A 22,741-nucleotide genomic window follows, 5' to 3' on the forward strand; every position below is an offset into this window, starting at 1 on the left:
TGCTGAAAACACGTACACGTCTTCGTATTGGCAAGTAGGAGATGGACAGTCCAACCATCAGGTCCACAGTTGTAAAATAGAAGAGGATCAGATTATATGAACAAGAGGTTCTTCATCTCCATATTAGAATGGACACTCCAGATGGTTGAGGAACTGGTAATGTCTTCAGCTCCAGCAGTCTGACTGTATGACAAAATTTACTGTTCACATGCTTCATCGAACATGGTGAGAAGGTTCCGGGGCAGAAACGAAGAGCGCTGGCCTTCAACATCTACAAATCCAGAAGAATTGCTGCTGCTGGTGTCCATATTAAGAGACTTCTGAACACATGGGGAGTCCTGGCTGATGCAGCTGACATTGGGAGACCCAGGAAGTGCCGACCTAAATGGGAGACACAGCAGATGAGTGTATGGTCAGTAGGATGAGATGGACATCTAGACCACGGTACTGGCTGAGCAGATACGCAGCTGGGAGCAGTAAGCCTTGTACACATACTAGACAATGCTCGTGCTCTTTAAGGGCTCGTACATATGCTCAATGCATGTTGCCCGTTGCGGATCAGGAGCTGATTGGGCAACACCCTTGAGCCCTGCTACACACACAGGCATGTCATCTGTGTTGCTATGCCGGGGGTGGGGGGTGGCGACCGAGGGACGCTAAGCAGCGCATAAATGATGTCACACGGCGCGAACAATGGGGGGGGGGAATCAAAGTCACTGGGGTGGGGTAGAACCGTCCGGCGGAATGCTCGGGGTTTGGGCGTCATCGGGTGCCGTACACACGCCTGATTGTTGGCTGAAGCGGTCATTATCGTCCGCCTCACCCGCATCAGGCATGTGTACGAGGCTTAACACGGGAGGCTGAAGGTGGTGAATTTACAGACTGTCAACTACTACCAGGCACTAGCTAAAGATGAGCAAGAACCATTTAGCAAAAAAGAAAATTGTATCAGAGTGCGACAGGGATATGGGGTGGTTGGTATGGGGGAAGATAGCCACATTCCATTTTCTTACACTTCTACCTTCAGAGCGCAAGTTTCGTTTAAGAAGGCTGAAATGTAAAGATATGTAAAGATGGAACGTAGCACTGAACGCATCAGAATGCAGGTAGTGGCTTTGGTCAGTTAACCCCCCATACCCCTTTCTGCAGACATTCCCATTCACTGAAGATTCCCCCCCCCCCCATGGTGCACTCACCTTTTCCTGGAGCTGAAGCTGGGAGTCCTGTTGCAGGGGGTGGAGGTGCTCCCCAGGGAGGGTCGAGGCAGTAGCTCTGGAGAATTCCTAAGGAATGGAAGGTAACATAACATAGTATTATAATCACACAGACACAGGCAGGTCATTCATCCCAAACAGTGTCAAACATTCCATCCTTCCACAGCCTTTACGGTCCTCAGTGCTGAACAATTTCCTACTCTGCACTCCTGCCCTGCCCTGATCTCTGCCCAGCCACCATCAATCAGAGAATCAGTCACGCCCCCAAATCCAGACTCACCGTAAAGGTTCACTAACAAAACCTCAAAGACTCACTATTCTGTCCTCTCCCAGCCACCCCAGCTGGCCCTGAAGTCACCCTGTAAATTAGCGCCCACAGGAAGTATGTTGACTTAAATTTCCTCCACTGGATCCCAACTCTAGGCTCTACAGACCCGATAACATTGCCCCACTAATACACGTAGTCCTCTAACCTTGCCGGGCAGAGTTGCGGAGCGAGTTCTCTCTCAGGTATGAAGGACGGCAGCTTGCTTCTGCAAATTCAGAAAATGTCATTAACTATGGATGATCAATGAGGTGCTCCTTTTCCCAACTTGAGGCAGATCGGGTTGCACTTTGTATGCAGACAAACTGGACCAATCAGGCGCTACACTGGATTGGGCCACTTTCAATCTGCATACAAATTGCAACCAAACTTGCATGACGTTGGAAACATCTGCAACTTATTAATCATCAGATTTACGTGCTTCTGGCTGTTTTGTTGTTGTCTCTGAGCTAAAAGTTTACTCAGCAGGGAACAGCTACTACTGCTGACCTAATTTACAAGGCAGGGAGTGAGGATATCTGAGTAATGGGACAACACAGACACCAAATACAGGTATGTATATTATTCTGGTTTTGGAATGATCCTATACAGGCTCACTTTAAATAAGGCATGAAGGAGGAGAATGCAGAGGCTCCAATCTTTAATTCATCTGAAGTAATGCTAGTTGCCCTGGCTGGCTTGTTGGGGTTTTGGCTCCAGCACTGTCTAAAGGTGGCCATACACTTATAGATGACCATCAGATCCCTGTCAGATCAAATCTGATCTGAGAGCGATTTATCACTGGCACAGCGTACATAGATTGTTTTTGGCAGCGTTGATGCAGCACAATGCTCTGGGCCGTCGATCTACTGCCATTCCTGGCCCCCTGTCGATCAATATCTTCCATCCAGAGTGATCAACCGATTCAAAATTTCAGTCACCAAAGATTTCAGATTTTATCAGTGATCAAACTGGCCGGATATCAATGAGAAAAATCAATAAGTATATGGCTACCTTAAAAAGTGTACCAGACATTGAGGGGTGGGGTGGGGAGAGACAGGAATTTTTACTTACCTGAAGGCTGGTTCACATTGGGGCAATTCTTGAGCGCTTTGCTGATCGCCGGTGATCAGCAAAGCGCTGCTACAATGTATCCCTATAGGTACATTCACACTGCAGCAGTTGCGATTTCTACCAATAAACAAACGTGCTGCATGCAGCGTTTTGGGGGCGATTGCTCTGCGATTCCTGTTCCATTGAACGGGAATCACAAGTGCAAATCGAGGCAGAATCGCGAGATTTAAAGGGAACCTTAACCTCCTTAGCGGTAACCCCGTGCTGGACACGGGGTAAGCCGACAGAGGGTGCCGCTCAGGCCCTGCTGGGCCGATTTACATACTTTTTTTTTTTTTTGCTAAGTGCTAGCTGCGTGTGCATAACGATCGCTGCCGCCACCCGCCGATTCACCGCTATCCGCCACCCCCCCCCCCCCCACGAGACCCCTGCGCTGCCTGGCCAATCAGTGCCAGGCAGCGCTGAGGGGTGGATTGGGACACCCACTGACGTCAGGACGTCGATGACGTTCGTGACGTCATCGCGATCGCCGCCATGGCGACGGGGAAGCCCATACAGGGAATTCCGTTCAGAATGGGATTCCCTGCAGGGTAAAAGCGCCGGCGTCGATCGGAGGGGTGGGAGGGATAGCGAAGGGAGGGGGGGGGGGGGGAGCATGTAGCTAGCGCTACGCTACCTACATGCTTTAAAAAAAAAAAAAAAAAAATTAAAAAGTGCGGCGCTGCCCCCTGGCGGATTTATTGTACCGCCAAGGGGGTTAACTAAAAAGAAAAAAAAAAAAAAAGTTTCACTCACCTGGGGCATCTACCTGCAGCCATCCTGTGCCCTCGCAGTCACTTATGGTCCCCCCGCCTCCAGCTAGTTTCGTTTTTGCCGACTCAGAGTCGGCGGGCCGCTATGCGTAATTTTGCACGTATTCCCGCTGGTGCAGGAGGCAATATCGGACATTAACAAGTACATTGGTACGCGTTGCGGTTCAACGAGTAAAAATTTACGTGTTAGAATTGCAATGGGTAAATTTTTACTCATTGAATCGCAACAAGTAAAATGTACTTGTAAATGTCCGAGATTGCTTCCTGCACCAGCGGGAATGCGTGCAAAATTACGCAAGGCGGCCCGCCGACTGAGTCGGCAAAAATGAAAGTAGCTGGCGGCGGGGGTCCAGAGGAGCCATAAGTCACTGCGAGGGCACAGGATGGCTGCAGGGGGCTGGTAGATGCCCCAGGTGAGTGAAACACTTTTTTTTATAGAGTTAAGGTTCCCTTTAAGTTAAAAATCGCGATCGCGGAGCCGAAAGCGATCACGGCTAGCGGCGCTCCAAGCACCAAGTGTGAACTAGCCCTAAGGCTTCTTTTAGCTGATGAGTTGTGCTGCTGTCAACCCCGGTACAATCCACAACTACCTCAGTTGCAGACCATCTTCTCGATAGGGATGATCAAGGAGATGCAAATTCTTCCGAGTTTATGCAAATATATGCAGTTTGAGGGTAGGAACAAAGTAGGCAAAATCGCATATGCGTTTTCTATAGCACATAGCAGAAAACACATATGCGATTCTGCCTAGTATGTTCCTACCCTGAAAATGGACCAATCAATTTAAAACTGGGTTAGTCCTTTTTCAAACTACATACATTTGCATACAAATTTGCATAATTTCCGAAGCATTTGCGTTTCATTGATCATCCCTACTTCTCGATTGCCTGCAGTTTGTACAGACTGTGCAGGATGCTCCTGGCCACGAGAGACTTATCGAGGAGACACATGGAAAAGCATATGTGTAGTAGCCCCTAGGTTACGGACTTAAATATGACTACAGCAGCACAACGCATCAGACTGGAAGGACAGTGAAGGAGCTGACAGATTACAGGTGGCTGGTAGAAGCTCCAAGTAAAAAATCTCTAGTCTCTCTCATCTCAGGTTTACTTTAAAGGACAAATGAAGCGAGAGGGATATGGAGGCTGCCATATTTATTTCCTTTTAAGCAATACCAATTGCCTGGCAGCCCTGCTGATCCTCTTCCTCTAATACTTTTATCCATAGACCCTGAACAAGCATGCAGCAGATCAGGTGTTCCTGACATTGTCAGATCTGACAAGATTAGCTGCATGCTTGCTTCTGGTGTCATTCAGTCACTACTGCATCCAAACAGATCAGCAGAATTGCCAGGCAACTGGTATTGTTTAAAAGGAAATAAATATGGCAGCCTCCATAGTCTTCTCACTTCAGTTGTCCTTTAAAGGGAACCTGAACTGAGTAAAATTATTTATTGAAAATAAACACAAGATTTAGTTGCAAATTAATATTACATACTAACCTCACCGTCAGTTCCTATCAGAAGCTCACCATTTTCTTCTTACAGTGATCCCTCCCAATTCTGACAATATTTTGTCAGAACTGAAATATATCAACAGCTGTCCGTTACAACTGAATGTGCAAGGTAATGTCCATGTTTCCCTATGGCTCAAGTGGGCCATATTACAGTTTAACAGTGTGCTGACCAGGAAGCTGTTATGGGGTAATGACCATTTTCAAGATGGAGGAAAGAGAATTTCATTGATCAGAGTGGACAAACAGGATTGCAGGAGAGGAGAAAAAGGTTGAGGAGTAGACTACACAGGAGGTAACTATGACGTGTGTATGTTTATTTTGACTTAATTTTCAGTTCAGGTTCTCTTTAAGTCCCAGATGGAATAAAATGCAGCCAGTGGAGTCACATGACCTACACTTTGGTTCTCACCAACAGACACCACCACCAAGTAGCAGAGAAGGAAGGTAAGGCAGGGAAACTGAATGGGTAAAAAACAAGTACAGTCCACTGGAGGTAGAAAGAAACTCACCTGAGAGCAAATTCCAAGCCATGGAAGGTGGCATTTCTGGGAATAGGCAGTGGACTTGGTGGCACCTCAAACACTTCATCTCCAAAGCTATCCTCTTCCCAGTCACTGGATATGCTGCTTTCATACAGCCAATTCTGAGAGGGAGAGGAAGGTGGGGGACTCAAAGGAACACTGGATTGGCCCCGACGTAATAACCACATGACCGGAGGTTTCAGAGCACTGGAGACCGCCAGCAGCAGCCACATTACAAGCTGGGGACACGGTGAGTAAAACAGAACAAAAGTGTCATTAGAGCAGACTGATACTACAGAATATAACACAATCTCCACTATGATCAGTTCCCAGCCACCAAACAATACTGCTTGCTGTAGAATTCCATGAAGGAGGTAGCTCATGGGATGGACTGTCACTAAAGTGATAGCTTCAATACGTCAGCACCTGATCATGGCAATCCTTCAGATGGGGCTTTTGTCTATAGCTGGTAAAATGACCTGTCATAATCTGGGACAGGACTTGAGGATTGCAAGGGCAACATAGTAAAGGTGGCCACACACCATACAAATGTTTTAAATATTTGTTCAATTCAAAAACAGCAATCAATTTTTCTGACTGATTGTAACAGTTCAAAAATCTGACCAATGTACCAATCATGAAAAAAATGATTGAAAGCTCAGAAAAAATTGATTGGAACTGTACATCAAGCAAATGACGATCCATCAGACATCATACAATTCTTGATAAAGTTGGTCTGAAATTTCCAACATGTCCAATCTCCAAAACTAATTAAAAAAAAACAAAAACACACAACTCAATTTTTTGGGATAACCAATCGTAATTATCGAATTGGTGGAAAAAATTGATCTTTTAATTGTATGGTGTGTGGCCACCATCACATAGCAAATGCGGTGCTATGCGATTTCCTTTGCAATCTCCCATTTGTACCTGCTATCGCACCAGCTATCATGGTGAAACACGTGCTTGTTAAGTAGTAGTAAAAAAAAGAAATAATAAAATAAAAAAATCGCAATCACAATTGTGATTTTCAGTGTGGAAGGGCCCTTAAGGGCTCAGACATACTAGAAGCAACTTTCAGCCATATTTTTTCTGTCCTATGCCTTGACAAAGGGGACCCCAGGGGCCCCAAAACGATCGTCAGCCATCTGGTCAGATCTTTATTGCATGTGTGTGTAATGGGAAAATAGACTTCTTGAAGACTGTTGTGTGGATTCCTCCTTTCTGATACAGGACCTGGAATAGGACCAGCCACATCAAGCAGAGAACCAATCTCTGTCTACACAGGATACAGCTGTACTGCAGGGACTTGTGCTGTACACACAGAAGTGCTGCATCACACAGCCTGTGTCTGTAATGCCCACTGAAGCTCTTCCTAAAGAAACATCAAAATACCACATGGGGCTAAAATAGAAATGCTGAATTGTTTTTTAAATAAGTGTGACTATTAAGGACAATACCCTCTAGGGCAGTGCAGTCCAACTTCATGGACAGGGGGCCTGACTAGCACCAATCTTTTTGGCTGGAGAGAGCAGAGCATCAGTGTCCCGGCTTTGGGAGGTGGAGCCAAACACGAACAAGAGGCGGTCCTGTCAGAGGAGGGGGGCTGACACAAAAAATAGTCTGGGCAAACGAGTGCAGCCATGGGCCACATCCGGCCCACAGGCTGCCAGTTGGACAGCACTGCTCTGGGGTGTGTAATCTATTCCAGTAATGCAGATAGAACAAGCAGGAGAGCAAGGTGAAGAGCTGAGCCATCTCACCTGGAAAACTGCAAAGACTTTAGTAAGCATTCTTCTGGTGCAGAGTGTCACTCTCCTCCATCGTTCAGCCCTACCGATAGCAGGGAGAGAGAACAGCCAGTCCACTGTAGCGCGACAGCGATAGTCTGGTTCCAGCATCGCACCCAGGACTTTCAGGAAATCCGTCGGCAGCTCTGCAAGAAAGGTTATAGATGAACACCATTTCCATAGAGAAACAGTAAAGATGGCTGAGAAGTGCGAACGGCCTCTACCCTCCCATCTACCTACTATGGATGGGTAGGCTGAGAAGAGACAAGGACTTCCCTTACCACCACACTGTGGATAGGCAGGCTGAGAAAAGCACAAGGACTTTCCCATGTTACCCACCATGGAAAGCCACAAGGACAGCCCCTATCCTGCCTCACTATGGATGGGCTGGCTGAGAAGAAACACAAGAACCGCCCCCATTCTGCCTCACTATGGATGGGCTGGCTGAGAAGAGACAAAAGGACCACCCCCATCCTGCCTCACTATGGATGGGCTGGCTGAAAAGAGACACAAGGACCGCCCCCATCCTGCCTCACTATGGATGGGCTGGCTGAGAAGAGACACAAGGACCACCCCCATCCTGCCTCACTATGGATGGGCTGGCTGAAAAGAGACACAAGGACCGCCCCCATCCTGCCTCACTATAGATGGGCTGGCTGAAGATACACACGGATCGCCCCCATCCTGCCTCACTATGGATGGGCTGGCTGAGAAGAGACACAAGGACCGCCACTATCCTGCCTCACTATGGATGGACTGGCTGAGAAGAGACACAAGGACCGCCTCCATCCTGCCTCACTATGAATGGGCTGGCTAAGAAGAGACAAGATACTACCTCTTCCTTTAATATGGGAGGACAGTCTGAGAACAGCCAAAAAAATGAACACTGAGCTGGGTACAACGGGGAAAAAAAATAAAGAAAAGGGCAGAAGCGATGTCACTTTTGGCATCACAGAGAAACAGTAAAGATGGAAAGCAGCAGAAATATGGTTTGCTTTTTTTATATCAAATTTCTCCTAAATCTGACAGTGAACACTAAAAACAGGATACAGTAGGCAAGCTAAAGAAGTAATTGTTTAATGGATGATTTTTTTTTTTTTTAGTTAATATTTCCTCCCATCTGAATACTCACGTGACGTGAACTCCGTAGGAAGATGACCTTTCCGTAGCTGTTGCCAGCTCTCTCCTCCTCTGGGAAGCTCCATGTTACACGCCACCTCCAGCAGTGTCATTCCCAGGCTGGGAAATAAAACACAGCACAAGAGGCATCAAGGTCAGTCACAGAAACCCTGATCTATGCATTATCCAATCTGCCTTATCCCAGGAAAAAATTCCTTCCCGACCATCAGCGCTAATGAGAATAATCCCAGGATCAGTGTGTCATTATGTATTCTTAGAAATCTAAGTAGCCCCGTGCCTTTCCCTCTGTCCAGACCTTTTTTTGGAAGCAATCCACCATGTCTGCTACAACCGGATCCCAGGTACTTTACATCTTAACAGCCATGAGCTCTGCTTAACCTTGTAAAGTGGACCTCTACTCCCTTTATTCCTGCCTACCTATGACATCATTTTAAATGAGAACAAGGTCATATTTTTCTGACGATACTAAGCTTTTGATTAGTAACGTTAAGTGCTATTTTCCACTGATCCGATGAACACTAGGTACAATTTAAACTCAAACAACATGTGGGGATGTTACCATTACAGCTCGTTCACACTAAGGGCCTGATTTACATAGCGGTGCTAACCCAGTTAAGCTGGCCATACACTGGCCCGATTTGCCGCCGTTTCAACAGCAGATTCGATCACTGGGATCGAATCTGCTGCCAATCGTTCGCGCTACACGCCGAACTTCGATCCATTCCGTCCGATCCCGTCGATCGCTCCGTGCGGAAAATTACAGTCGATCGCCCGCGGGTAGGGAGCACGTCGCTAGCGGCGTTCGAGTGCCCGACGACCGACGCAATAGAGCGGCAATACATTAGCTGCTCCGTCGGCTCGACTACCCCCGATCATCGCTGCTCCGTGTCCGCGCTAGTCTCCGGCATGCTTCAGTTCCTCCTGCCAGGCAGGAAGTTTAAACAGTAGAGGGCGCTCTACTGTTTAAACTTCCTGCCGGGCAGGAAGAAGTAAAGCATGCTGGACCTGAAGACCAGAGAAGATAGCGGAGACCTGGGGACTGGAGTCTCGCTGGCGGAGCAGGTAATGTATGCGTGTATGCGGGCGGGGGGAGCGGCGGCAGCACCACCACCACCACAGATTGTGAACGGTTTCAGGCTGAAATCGGTTCACAATCTGTTTGCAGTAAAGGTAGCCATACAATCCCTCTCTGATCAGATTCGATCAGAGAGGGATCTATCTGTTGGTCGATCTGATGGCAAATCGACCAGTGTATGGCTACCTTTAGAGACTGTAGGCATGATAACCATTGCACCACGCTGGTGAAAAGCCAGTTTAGGTGTGATAAGTTTAGGCGTGATAAGTTTAGGCATGATAAGTTTAGGCGTGATAACTTTAGATCGCTTGCAAAGTCCCGCACGCAAAGCAGCACCATTAAACTTTATGCGAAGTGCACCAGACTTTGCTGGCGCAAAACTTTTGATCAGCTGTGCACTGCGGTGCTAACCCAGTTGGCGCTTAAACTTATCATGCCTAAATTTATCACGCCTAAACTTATCATGCCTGAACTGAGTTTAGGCGTGATAAAGGGCTTTTCACCAGCGTGCTAACTGTTAGCACCGCTTTGTGAATCAGGCCCCATGAGTGTTTGCAGGGGTTTTTTAAGTGCTGGTGATTTTAGAAATCTCCCCAAAAGTGATTGTGCAATGGTTCCCTATGAGAGAGTGTTCACATGTGCGCGTTTGCTTTTACTAAAATCGTAAATGTGCTACATGTACCATTTTCTGAGCGCTTTGGCTCAATGGAAGGTATAGGGAAATCACTAAGTGCTTGAAAATGCGCTTTGTATAGCAATTCCTAGAGCGCTTTTATGAATAAATATATTGTATTTATTCATCTCCGGGTCAAAATGAATGGCTTAACAAAAATCCAAGGGAAAAGCGCTTTAAAAACTCTCAAATCACTCAGTGCTTCCGGTAGCGCTGGCGATTTATAATGTGAACATAGCCGTAGTGCGCTGCATTTGTGGCACATTTTTACCCAATCGTGATGGTTGTGCCTGCTGCCTTTGTGTGTGCAATTGCAAAGCAATCATGCTGCTATGCGTTTCAAAATATTTTCCCCGTCGCTTTTTTGGTCTCCAGTCGGAAATCACCAACACACCGCAATGGTAGCGTATACACGATGGATTGTAGCGGTTTTGCAGAAGTAGAAAATAAAAGAAACGTAATGCGGTGTGATCACGTTTCGTACTGGGAAACGGCCCCAAGAGACCACCTGCATTCTTTCTCTGGATCAAGGCAGATATCATTAAAGGATAACTGTAGTGAGAGGTTTATGGAGGCTGCCATATTTACTTTCTTTTTAGCAATATTAGTTGCCTGGCTATCCTGCTGATCCTCAGCCTCTAATACATTTAGCCATAGACCCTGAACAAGCATGCCGCAGATCAGGTGCTTCTGACATTGTCAGATCTGACAAGATTAGCTGCATGCTTGTTTCTGGTGTGATTCAGACATTACTGCAGCCATATAGATCAGCAGGGCTGCCGGGCAACTGGTACTGTTTAAAAGGAAATAAATATGGCAGCCTCCACATATCTCTCAGTATAGTTGTCATTTAATGGGAATCTGAATTAAAAATAAACAAATAATATAATGATTTGTATGTGTAGAAAAGCTAAGAAATTGAATAATAGTATCACAGATGAGTCTTATATTGTTTTCCAGTACAGGAAGAGTTAAAAAAAACAGTTATCTATGCAAAAGAGCTTCTCTGAGCTATTCGACCCAACTGGGTGGAATACAGTCCTGTTTTCTGAAGCACTTAATCAGCCAAGATAAAGTGAGAGACATCTTGAGATAAGGTTTTACTGCAGGAAAGTAATTATTTCTGATTTGTGTTATAGCTTAAAGAGTGTGGTTTTAAAACTGCAACTATGACAGAATGATGCATTGTTATAAAACATAAAAAAAACTATAACACTGAAAACCTTTCTTTGCTACTAATGTTCTATTAATTATCTGTACTATCTGTACTACACATACAATTCATTATATCATAAGTTTTTTGGGCTTCAGTGCCACTTTAAGCGGTCAACTTGCAGATGACAGGTTGAAAGCCCATCTAAGCCCAGACATTGAACAAGGTAAGTCAGAATCAGTTTATTCGCCGGGCACGACAAGGTCATGCTCGGAATTGGGTTTGGCACAAGCAAATTAACAGAGTAGAGATAAAAAGTATAGATAACAGAGTATAGATAACAGGGCACAAAATGCAGAAGGGCATCAATACAAAAAACAAAGAACAAAAAACAGAGCATGATACAAGCAAACAAAAGCAAAAAGCAAAATAAAAGGGCTGCAAGGTGCAGTTCAGAATGCAGTGGTGGAGGGGATGGAATGACCTACAGGGAGTTCAGGAGGGTGACAGCTGAGGGAAAGAAAGAGTTCCTGTGCCTTGAGGTTTTGGTGGCGATGGACCGAAACCTACGGCCTAAAGGGAGTCTGCAGAAGAACCGCTGGCCCGGGTGAGAGGGGTCGCCGGCAATCCTCAGTGCTCTTGAGCGTAGTCTGGCGTTGTGGAGGTGGACAAGCGAAGGGAGAGGTCTGCCGATGATTCTCTCTGCTGATCTTATGACCCTCTGAAGTTTGTATCTATCCCTAGTGGAGGAGCCAGCGTACCAGACTAGGATGGAGGAGCAGAGGACGGACTAATAGCAATGAGCACAGTAAGTGAATATAAACTGTATACAGAAGCACAGTCCTGGACAGAATACTGGTTTTGTGGGACAAATGCGCTCGTCACTGCAGTGCTGCATACTTTTTGTTCTCACTGTATTTAGCTGGTGGGCGGCTCATTACAGATACCAGACTATCCCTGAATTACAGTTAATTCAAATCTACTGTCACAGGAAGTACGTGGTAAGCAGTTGTTAAAGGACATCCTAGTAAAAATAAACTGATGAGAAAAACAATTGTCCTAAAAAAAAAATTTTTTTTTTTTTTTTTAGATATTCCACAGTTTTATTTTATATTTAAATCTAGTTTTTACTGTTTTATTGTCTCTGCTCAATGACACCTTCATAGAAGTATGCTAGAGCTCAAATCTATGAATTATTGATCCTTTTTTATCTCTTTCCTGCTCCGGGATGCCATTTACTGACTGAAAAGTGTTTTATGGCTGTATTTACTTATCAGTGAGGGTTATGCTATAGTCTGACCCATTCCCGACCTGAACAGAAACTGTCACTTGCATACCTGATATTTAACTCTTTCAGGCAGAGAAATAAAGAAAAGGAACACAGCAGTTATTTGTGTGCTTGGCACTGAACATACACGTCTATCTCATCATGTCACGTCACCTCGGTTGTCTCTTAAGACCTCAATATGCTAACAGGAAGCTAGTTAGACAGGAGGAGACTTTAATAACAATTATAGGACAGCCGAGGTAAAAATTAACTAATGAGATAAACAATTGTATATATTGTATAAGTATGCCAGAGCTTAAAGAGACACTGAAGCGAAAACAAAATGATGATATTATGATTTGTATGTGTAGTACAGCTAAGAAATAAAACATTAAGATCAGATACATCAGTCTAATTGTTTCCAGTACAGGAAGAGTTAAGAAACTCCAGTGGTTATCTCTATGCAAACAAGCAATTAACTCTCCGACTAAGGGTGCGTACAGACATGCGACTATAGTCGTTTGAAACGATCGTTACCGACGACATTGCCCGACGATCGTTTGTAAAAAGTGCACAAACGATCATTAAAACGACCGACCAACGAGATATGTCGTTGGTAAAGAACGATCCATTCTGCCAGATCTTTTCCAACGACCATCGTTCAAAAAGTAATGTCTGTACAACGATCAGTCGTTGATCGTTCGTTCTCAAAGCTTTGCACATGCTCAAACAGTTCTTTTTGACACTTGTGTTTGAAATCAGTTTATACATCATGTTGCGCACGCAACGCTCGTTCCAAGATCGTTCGTACACGAACGATGTTCAAAGTAGCCTTTCTTCAAACGATCATCGGCCGATACCTCCTTTAACATCGTTCGTCGTTCAGAACGAACGATCGTTATCGTATGTCTGTACGTACCCTTAATAGTCTTTAGTCTTGGAGAGGGCTGTTATCTGACTTTTATTATCTCAACTGTAAGTGAACTGTTTACTTTTCCTCTGCCAGAGGAGATGTCATTACTTCACAGACTGCTCTGAAAGACTCATTTTGAATGCTGAGTGTTGTGTAATCTGCACATATTATAGAATGATGCAATGTTAGAAAAAAACACTATATACCTGAAAATAAAAATATGAGAATATTTTCTATGCTGCTAATCTTCTAGTAATTATTCGTAGTACACAACCAATTCACTATATCATTTTTTTTTTTCGCTTCAGTGTCTCTTTAAATGTGTGAACTATTAACCCTTTTTATCTCTTTCCTACTCAAAATCCATTTACTGCCAGAAAAGTGCTATATAGCTGCAATTCCTTATCATTAGGTGTTACGCTATAGTCCAACCCGGTCCCGACACGGACAGAAACTGTCACTTGCATACCGGATATTGAACTCTTTCAGGCAGAGAAAGAAAAAAAAGCAACACAGCATTGTTATGTGTGCTTGGCACTGTACATACATATGTCTTTCTCATCATGTCACCTCGGCTGTCCTGAATCAGGAGCAGTCCTTTCCTATGTTCATCATCTCATCATTACAGTCCAATAATCCAACAATATCATAGCTGGGGATTGGTGATACCTCCACCTTGCCCCCCACATGGCTCATTCCAGCTATAGCATGTGCCATTTACTAATGCTTGAGAAAGAGCTTGCCATTAGCCAGAAACAGACTGGTGCTGTCAGAACGACATTACAACTATTGTGTGCAGAGTAGAGATTATATGGCATCTGCCTGCAGCTGTAAACAGCACTATTGGTCTATGTGAGTTTTAGCACACATTTTCTATGATTAATGAAGTCTTAACACTTTTGCACCATCACACAGTTGTAGAGTTTTTAAGCTTGCACGGTACAAATAGGTGCACTTTTGCATGCAAGCAAAGCTACACAGTGAGCTTTCCAGTTCAGTTTCAAAACTAATGGTTATAATATTTACACTAACGTTGCCTTGTTTAGTTTGGGGTTTAGAGCTACATAGAGGCACAGAGAGAGAGAGAGAGAGAGAGAGAGAGAGAGAGAGAGAGAGAGAGAGAGAGAGGCAACCTGCAGCCTCTGCTGACATCAGACTACCAGAATGCATCTTGTTAAGCAATGGTCCAAATGCGATTATTGGTGGTAAAATACTTGCTGCGTGTGAGTCTAACGCCTAGTACACACAATGAGATTTTCTGGCAGAGCTCCTGCCAGATCGACTATGTATATCCAACATGTCCGATCAAATTGATTTTCCATAGAAGTGAACGGGAAAATCGATCGGAAATCAGATCGGACATATTGGAAATAATCAATTTGGCAGTAGATCTGCCAGAAAATCTCATCTAGGCGTTAGGCTAGGTACACACGATGAGATTTTCTGGCAGATTTACTGTCAGATTGATTATTTCGAACATGTCCGATCTGTTTTCTGGTTGATTTTGTATAAAAGTGATCAGAAAATCGATTCGAAATCAGATCAGACAAGTTGTAAATAATCGATCTGACAGTAAATCTGTCACAAAATCTTATTGTATCTACTTAGCAATATCATCCTGCATGGCACAAAAGTTAACAGCTAATTTGAATACAAACTTAGCAGTCTCGATGCCTGAGGAGTTTTTGTAATTGGGTACAATTAAATGCAGCAGAATGGCAGCAGTTGTCACACCAGTGGTGTTACTCTATGGCGGAAAGATGCGACATGTGACTACGGGGCCCACCTGTCCAGCGCCAGAACCAAGCGCTAACAAGTGCCTAGCCAGAGCACGAGAGTAGCTGACAGGCTGTGAATTTACTGCCCTCAGCTGCCCATCTAAAATAGTCATTAGGGCCAGTTTACACTGGATGGATCAAAAACTGATCAGTGTAAAAACTGATCCATTAAACCAATCAATTTTTATTGGTTGTCAAGCTTTTGATCAATTACCCTCTGTTTCACATCCATTGATCCGGAAAAAAACGCTCCCTCCCTAGACTTGCGGTCCCATTCGGCGGAACGGATCCATTCCAACGGAACAATGTGAATGGATCCTTTTGATTAATGTAGGATCCGTTTTTATTAGTTAGGGTCCAGTCCGTTACCTTACCTGTGTATCGAGTCTTAAAGGGAACCAGAGACAAAAGTAGTTTCAGGTTCCATACTTACCTGGGGCTTCCTACAGCCCTCTTGAGGCGGATTGGTCCCTTGTTGTCTCCCTGGGCCGCTCCTATCCCAGGCCAGGGAGACTGCAAGGGACCGAGTGGCCTCAGGTGGGCTGGAGGAAGCTCCAGGTAAGTATGGAACCTGAGTTTTCCTTCCTCTCAGGTACAATTTCATTTGCTAGCACAACTTCCACTTCCTGGATTGGCAGAAATTTGCATGTTGGGAGAATTTCCCACTCACACTACTACGTGGCAGTGAAAGGGGTGATGGCCTGTTCTCAGGAGGGGGAGACGATTAGTGTGGTGGATCTCTCCTCATCACATAGGAGGACAATATGCATAGCTTAGAACAGTGGAGAACAGGCAGTACTCACCTAAACACATCAGCAGCTTTAGTGAACACACCATCCAGCAACTCAGGAGCCATATAGCGAGGGTCCCCTTCTTGTGCCTCCCTGTTCCCTTCCACTCCTTCCAGCTCCACCATGAGTCCAAAGTCTCCCAGCTTGTAGACACCAGAGAAGGAGATGAACACATTGGCGGGCTTGATATCTAGATGTAGAAGGTTCCGGTCATGGAGATGTTTCAGGCCCCGTAGTAAGTCACATGTGATATCCCAGACTTGGCGGTGAGGAAGAGGGGCGTCATACTCTTCAGAATGCTGCAGGAGACTACCTACACAGAGTTCTGTCTGCAGATAGAGTATACGCTTCTCCTCCCAGGCGCGCACAAAGCGTAGGCAGTTCGGGTGCTGTCCCACCCGCTCGTGTTTCCTCACTTCTTCCAGCTTCCGTTGGCGATCAGTCTCACCACGAAATGGAGAAACTGAGCGCTTCACAGCATAAAGACACCCATCTTCACGGCTCTGTACCTATGGGAGAGTCAAGGTGAGAAGATCCGGAGCAATGAGTAGTTTTCACTAGAGGCCGCAATCTATTCTGCCCCCTCACCTATCTAAACCAGGGATGTCAAACTCCAGTCCTCAAGGGTTGAGGTCCTCACACATTTTAGGCACAGCTCAAAGGAATTGATGGCACTCAAATCAGGAAAGGTGTGGTTTATCAAGCAGAACACTTTTCTCAGTCCATCTTAAACACTGGCATGGATATAGACCTCGAGGAATGGAGTTTAACACCTGTGATCTATACACTGTATTCAGAGCTATCAGGATTAATGCATGCACCATACTGCACCCTTACATTATCCATTCTGTCCTGGGCTATGGGCATGAGCATGGTGGTGTATTCTCACCTTCCAGCACCGGATCCCTGGTTCAGATTCCAGCCAGGGCACTAGCTAAACAGAGTAGGTTTTCCCACATCTCAAAAAACATACAGATAGGTTACTCGGTTCCTCTAAAATTGTCCCTAGACTATGATGGACTTTTGACTATGGCAGGGATTATATTGTGAGCTCCTAGTTAGTGACAGAACTATAAATACTCTGTATAAAAAAAAAATTAAAAAAAGTTGGCACTAGATAAATACTAAATAATAATAATCCTCCTAATTTATATCTACCCACTATATTCACAATCCTCAGAATGTACAGGAGGTGTATTTATCTTTCAAGGATGACAAAGGAACACTTTACATACTCAGCAGTGATGCATTGGCTATCATTCATAAAGCATTTCCGCATGCGGAAATGCTTAAAACAGCTGACTTTACCGACCACTTAGCAAAGTCAGCATTCATAAAGCCTCTTTCCGCATGAAAAAATGACACTACCCAGCAAAGTGATAAATCACCGCCTTGTGCTGTGATTATCGGTACAAATGTAGCAAAATGTTCATTCATAAGGATCACCGCAAGCGGTGTGAGGTTGGGAAGTACCGCTCCCTCTGATGTGGCAATAACAATGTAAATGAATGGAGACACACAGACCTAACAGGCAGCTGCAGCAGAGCGGAACACGGAGAAATGTATCAACTCTGCAGCTTCCGTGTCTCCGCAAGCCTACCGCCAGCCTAGTTCGGGGAATCTCCGCACTGCTTCCGCACATGGATACTTTTTTATGAATGCCCACCCAGAAGTCTAAAACACCGCCAGCGGTGGTTTCCCGCACTGATTCTCCATACCGACAGCACTTTCATGAATGATAGCCATTGTGGGATAACCCATTTGCTTACTCCAACCTGAATAAATCGTAAATACCTTTTGTTTTAAGAAGGCAAATTTCTGTTTTGCATAGCATTTTAGTAAGAGGGCATTCTGGTCCTTTTTAGCCCCTTATATAAGTCTAGAAGTTCTGGATCACCAAGAGCTTGCTGGGTAATCTGTAACTCAGCAGGTATACATGCACCATATTGTACTCTGTCTTCCATGCTAATACACTATATTCACAATCCCCATCAACTACACATGCACTTTCTTGTGCATGGCATTCTAACAGCCACTATGCTTCCTTTACTGGTATTTATACACAGAATTCATCATCTTCAGCATCTACATATGCACCATACTGTACCCAGCCTCCCATCACCCACTAACCTTATATACTTCTCCAAAGGAGCCGCGACCCAACTTGCAGATGGTCTGGAAGCACTGCTTGAAGAAGGTCTCCCCTTTGCTGTGGTCATACAGTCTGCTATCAGGGGCTTTAGGCTGGCTGGCTTTAGGCTGGGGGCTGCGGAAAGACACACTCTGTGGACGCGGCTGGCTCCAGGATCGTTGTTTGTTGGGGAAAAGGCGGCTGATAGGAGGCACATTCTTCACAGGAGGCCGTGGTGGGACAGTGTAACAGAGCGATCTCCCCCTCTTCTTTAATGAGAAGCTTTCCTCCACTTGCCGGAAGTATTCTGGGACTGGAATTGGAGTGCGTGTAAGTGTAGGGTCTGCCATATCATCTCTAGGTAAAGGCATGACGCTCTACCACAATCACAGCGAGTAGTTCTTCACTCCTTGTAGTCGGGTCAGAGGTGGGAATCTGCGAGACCAAGACACACATACATCAACACATATATAAAGGTGAGTACATTTGAAATCGGCACCGGTAGACTTGGGTGCAGGATACAGCGGTATATGGCTGATCCTGCTCCTGCACAAGTCCGGGCCAATTTAATTACTATTCCCCCTCCAGGCCGACATGGATAGTGGGGGAATGAAATAATTCGGCTTCCAGCGATTGCTGGAGGCCGAATTATTATGTTTTTAAGCAACTTCGGCTCTATCTTCTGACAGCCGACGTTACTCACTGAGCGCTGCAATAGGAATGATTCCTATTGTAGTCTATGGAGGCGCCGGCTGCGCCCAAATCTAGCAGCGCTGAAAAGCACTGCTCCGTATAAAGGTTGATAAAGTGGACCTGAACTCTTGCACAGGACAGAAGGAAAACAGAGAGAAATGCACCCGGTTTGTATTTAGAGCATTTAGCCTGTCGTCTGTGTCTATCTATGTCCCCATCATCTGTGTCTAACAACCACTGTAATTTGATCTCTCGGCTGTGTCAGCTCAGGAATCTCCTCTGCCACACCAAGGCAGCTAATTTGTAAACACAGGATGTTAATAATAATATGTCTGCTTCCATGAAAGCAGGAAGTAGACACTGCAGATTTATTGCAGGATTTGTATTAGCTGTAACAAGGTAATGTTTTTCTTTAAAGGTTATTATGCAGTCCCTTATCTTTTAGAGCAGAGAGGAAGTTCTGAGTTCAGGTCTGCTTTAAAGAGTACATAGAATCTCCACGTTTCTCATCAAGTATGGGGCAGAACGGTGGCATAGTAGATTGCAATCTCATATTACAGCACTAGGGTCCCTGGTTCAAGTACTGTATATTCTACTCATGTTGGCGTGAGTTTCCCCCAGGTACACAGTTTTCCTCCCACATCCCAAAAACATACAGATAGGTTAGTTTGTCTTACCTCCCTCAACATTAGCCTACATTATAATAGGAAAATAATAAAATTACATTCTATGGTAGGAATTAGATTGTGAGCTTCTCTGAGGGATAGTTAATGACATGACTACACACTATGCAAAAGCGCTGTGGAAGATGTCAGCACTATATATAAATACACAATAATAAAGATAGTAAGGACAATGTGTACCAGAGGGGAAACAAAAGAGTTATGTTCCATTCACATCCAGTCATGAGCAAAGAAGCTCTTATTTTGACACAACCTGTGGTGCCCAGGAAAGTGCCTTATACTAAATTGCTCTGCTGGGTCTAGATGCCACATTAGACACCTATTATAAGGGAACTAATGAATGGAGAAAACCACATACCATCAGTGAACGGTCATTATTCAGGGCTCACAACTCTCTAGGAGAATCAGAAGTTCCCTAAAGCATTAGATTTTTTGTTTTAATTTGTTTGGAAACCAATCATTGACTGTGCCAGGAAGTGGAAAGTGCCTCACCACTTACAGCACTGGAGAAGGGTATCATTACCAACTAAGCCAAGTAGATGGGGTATGGAAGGGGAGTAACCCAACAGCTGGGTGAGGAAGGGAAGATAGAAGAAGCGGAAGCAGCTAACTCCGGGAGAGATGTACTAGTGACTAGGGGTGGGGTGAGGAAGGTAGGTGTGCAAACAAAAAAGTTGGAGATGTCCCTGAGGTGTCTTCATATCACTAGACAGGGAAGAGTACCATCAGCAACTATGCCAGAGTGAAACGTGTAACTAAATGAGCCGGAAAAAAAGGGAGTCACATCTCAGTAGGAGCGCCTCCAATTCATCCAGAGGTGCTACCAACTCAGCTGTAGGGGACAAGGAGGGGTGCTACCAACTCAGCTGTAGGGGACAAGGAGGGGTGCTACCAACTCAGCTGTAGGGGACAAGGAGGGGTGCTACCAACTCAGCTGTAGTGGACAAGTGGGAAGTGCCACCAACTCAGCTGTGGGGAACAAGTGGGAAGTGCCACCAACTCAGCTGTGGGGAACAAGTGGGAGGTGCCACCAACTCAGGTGTAGGGGTCAAGTGGGAGGTGCCACCAACTCAGGTGTAGGGGTCAAGTGGGAGGTGCCACCAACTCAAGTATAGGGGACAAGTGGGAGGTGCCATCAACTCAGGTGTAGGGGTCAAGTGAGAGGTGCCACCAACTCAGGTGTGGGGACAAGTGGGAGGTGCCACCAACTCAGGTGTAGGAGTCAAGTGAGAGGTGCCACCAACTCAGGTGTAGGGGTCAAGTGGGAGGTGCCACCAACTCAGGTGTAGGGGTCAAGTGGGAGGTGCCACTAACTCAGGTGTAGGGGTCAAGTGGGAGGTTCCACTAACTCAGGTGTAGGGACAAGTGGGAGGTGCCACCAACTCAGGTGTAGGGATCAAGTGAGAGGTGCCACCAACTCAAGTGTGGGGACAAGTGGGAGGTGCCAACTCAGGTGTAGGGGACAAGTGGGAGGTGCCACTAACTCATGTGTAGGGGAGAAGTGGGAAGTGCCACCAGCTCCGCTGTGGGGAACAAGTGGGAAGTGCCACCAGCTCTGCTGTGGGGAACAAGTGGGAGGTGCCACCAGCTCAGGTGTAGGGGTGAAGTGGGAGGTGCCACCAGCTCAGGTGTGGGGAACATGTGGGAGGTGCCATCAACTCAGGTATAGGTGACAAGAGGGAGGTGCCACCAACTCAGGTGTGTAGGGGTCACGTGGGAGGTGCCATCAACTCAGGTATGGGGACAAGTGGGAGGTGCCACCAACTCAGGTGTGGGGACAAGTGGGAGGTGCCACCAACTCAAGTGTAGGGGACAAGTGGGAGGTGCCACCAACTCAGGTGTGGGGGACAAGTGGGAGGTGCCCCTAATTCAGCTGTAAGGTAGAATATGGGCGATATAAACTCAGCAGAGGTTAGAATAGGGGTGCCAGTAATACAGCAGTAGGGTGATGATTGGCCGCCTCTCACCATGTAGCCGGTTTCTGTCAGTCTTTCAGGCACGGAACAGCTCGCTCGCGCACACTCCGTAAGGTGAATTTGGCGCTCAAACTGTTCAGCTGTGCAGAAGCTGCGTCATCACTCGCTGGTCCCACCCTTTCCTCCTTGTCCCCATGGAAACGCTTTTCTCCGGTGGGAGGCGCACTGTGGCCCTCCTCAGGCGATAGATCCCGCCCCCTGCAGGGGAGGAGCTAGACCCCACACACAAGGAGTGGGCGGGCGGAAGGCAGAGCGGCTGCGCGGGCGGGGTGCATGCCGGGAGGGAGGTCGCAGTGCGGACACAGGAGGAGGAGCTCGTGCTGAGGCTGTTGTACGGCCGCCTGCGGGATGGTGAGTGAGCGAGACGTGTCCGTGAAGCGCCTTCTCTCCATTCTCCTCTCCCTCCGGTGTCTTTCCGCCTCACCCGGCGCCAGCGGGGAGGCCGCTGTATGTGTGTGCGGGGCCCGGCCTCATCCCCTCCACCGGGCATCCGCTGCCAACCCCAACATGGCCGACATCCTCCACCACCATCGGGGAGGCTTGTGTGTATTCCTGGGGAGAGGAGGAGGCAGCCCCCGCTGCCAGCCACAACATGGTGGACGCCGGTCTCCTCCCCTCCGGAGAGGCCTCTGTGTGTTCCCGGGGAGAGCAAGCCTCTGATGGTTACATTATAGCCGATCCCCCGGGCTCCGATGCTGGGGAGGCCTGTTTGTTCCCATCCCCCACCTAGCAACCGTTGCTAACCACAATCTAGCGGACCCCTGCGTCTCCTCCACCATGGGGGAGGCCTCTCTGTGGTCCTGGTCAGAGGAGCTGCCTCCACCAGTGTTGTCCCCTCACTGACCACCTGCTGCCAACCACAATCTGCCAGACCCCTGCTTCTCCACCATGGAGGAAGCCGCTCTGTGCTCTGGTCAGAGGAGGATCCTCCACCAGTCTTGTCCCCCTCACTGACCACCTGCTGCCAACTACAATCTGCCAGACCCCTGCTTCTCCACCATGGGGGAGGCCTCTCTGTGGTCCTGGTCAGAGGAGGATCCTCCACCAGTCTTGTCCCCCTCACTGACCACCTGCTGCCAACTACAATCTGCCAGACCCCTGCTTCTCCACCATGGAGGAAGCCTCTCTGTAGTCCTGGTCAGAGGAGTTACCTCCACCAGTCTAATCCCCTCACTGACCACCTGCTGCCAACTACAATCTGCCAGACCCCTGCTTCTCCACCATGGAGGAAGCCTCTC

General features: G+C 46.6%; 2 protein-coding genes across 3 annotated transcripts in view; one reads left to right on the forward strand and one right to left on the reverse strand.

Moving 5' to 3' along the window:
* On the reverse strand, window positions 1-21,866 carry PKMYT1 (protein kinase, membrane associated tyrosine/threonine 1). Of its 2 annotated transcripts, XM_068244096.1 has the most exons (9): window positions 21,495-21,865; window positions 18,151-18,586; window positions 16,033-16,529; window positions 8,363-8,469; window positions 7,204-7,376; window positions 5,429-5,679; window positions 1,688-1,747; window positions 1,197-1,283; window positions 1-381 (listed from the first exon to the last, which is right to left on the reverse strand). In XM_068244096.1, the coding sequence occupies exons 2-9, from the start codon at window positions 18,520-18,522 to the stop codon at window positions 198-200; spliced, it is 1,731 nt and encodes a 576-aa protein (XP_068100197.1). In that variant the 5' UTR covers window positions 18,523-18,586; window positions 21,495-21,865; the 3' UTR covers window positions 1-197. The 2 variants fall into 2 exon arrangements, with proteins under 2 accessions (XP_068100197.1, XP_068100198.1); XM_068244097.1 differs by lacking the exon at window positions 1,688-1,747 and having other exon boundaries at window positions 21,495-21,866.
* The window catches only part of ELOB (elongin B), a 19,220-nt gene continuing 18,189 nt past the window's right edge, over window positions 21,711-22,741 (forward strand). Inside the window, exon 1 of the mRNA XM_068244098.1 lies at window positions 21,711-21,854. Coding sequence (XP_068100199.1) covers window positions 21,852-21,854 — 3 coding nt within the window. The 5' untranslated portion in view covers window positions 21,711-21,851. The remainder of the gene's footprint in view (window positions 21,855-22,741) is intronic.

This window comes from Hyperolius riggenbachi, chromosome 7 (assembly GCF_040937935.1).
Source record: "Hyperolius riggenbachi isolate aHypRig1 chromosome 7, aHypRig1.pri, whole genome shotgun sequence".
NCBI classification, from domain to species: Eukaryota; Metazoa; Chordata; class Amphibia; order Anura; family Hyperoliidae; genus Hyperolius; species Hyperolius riggenbachi.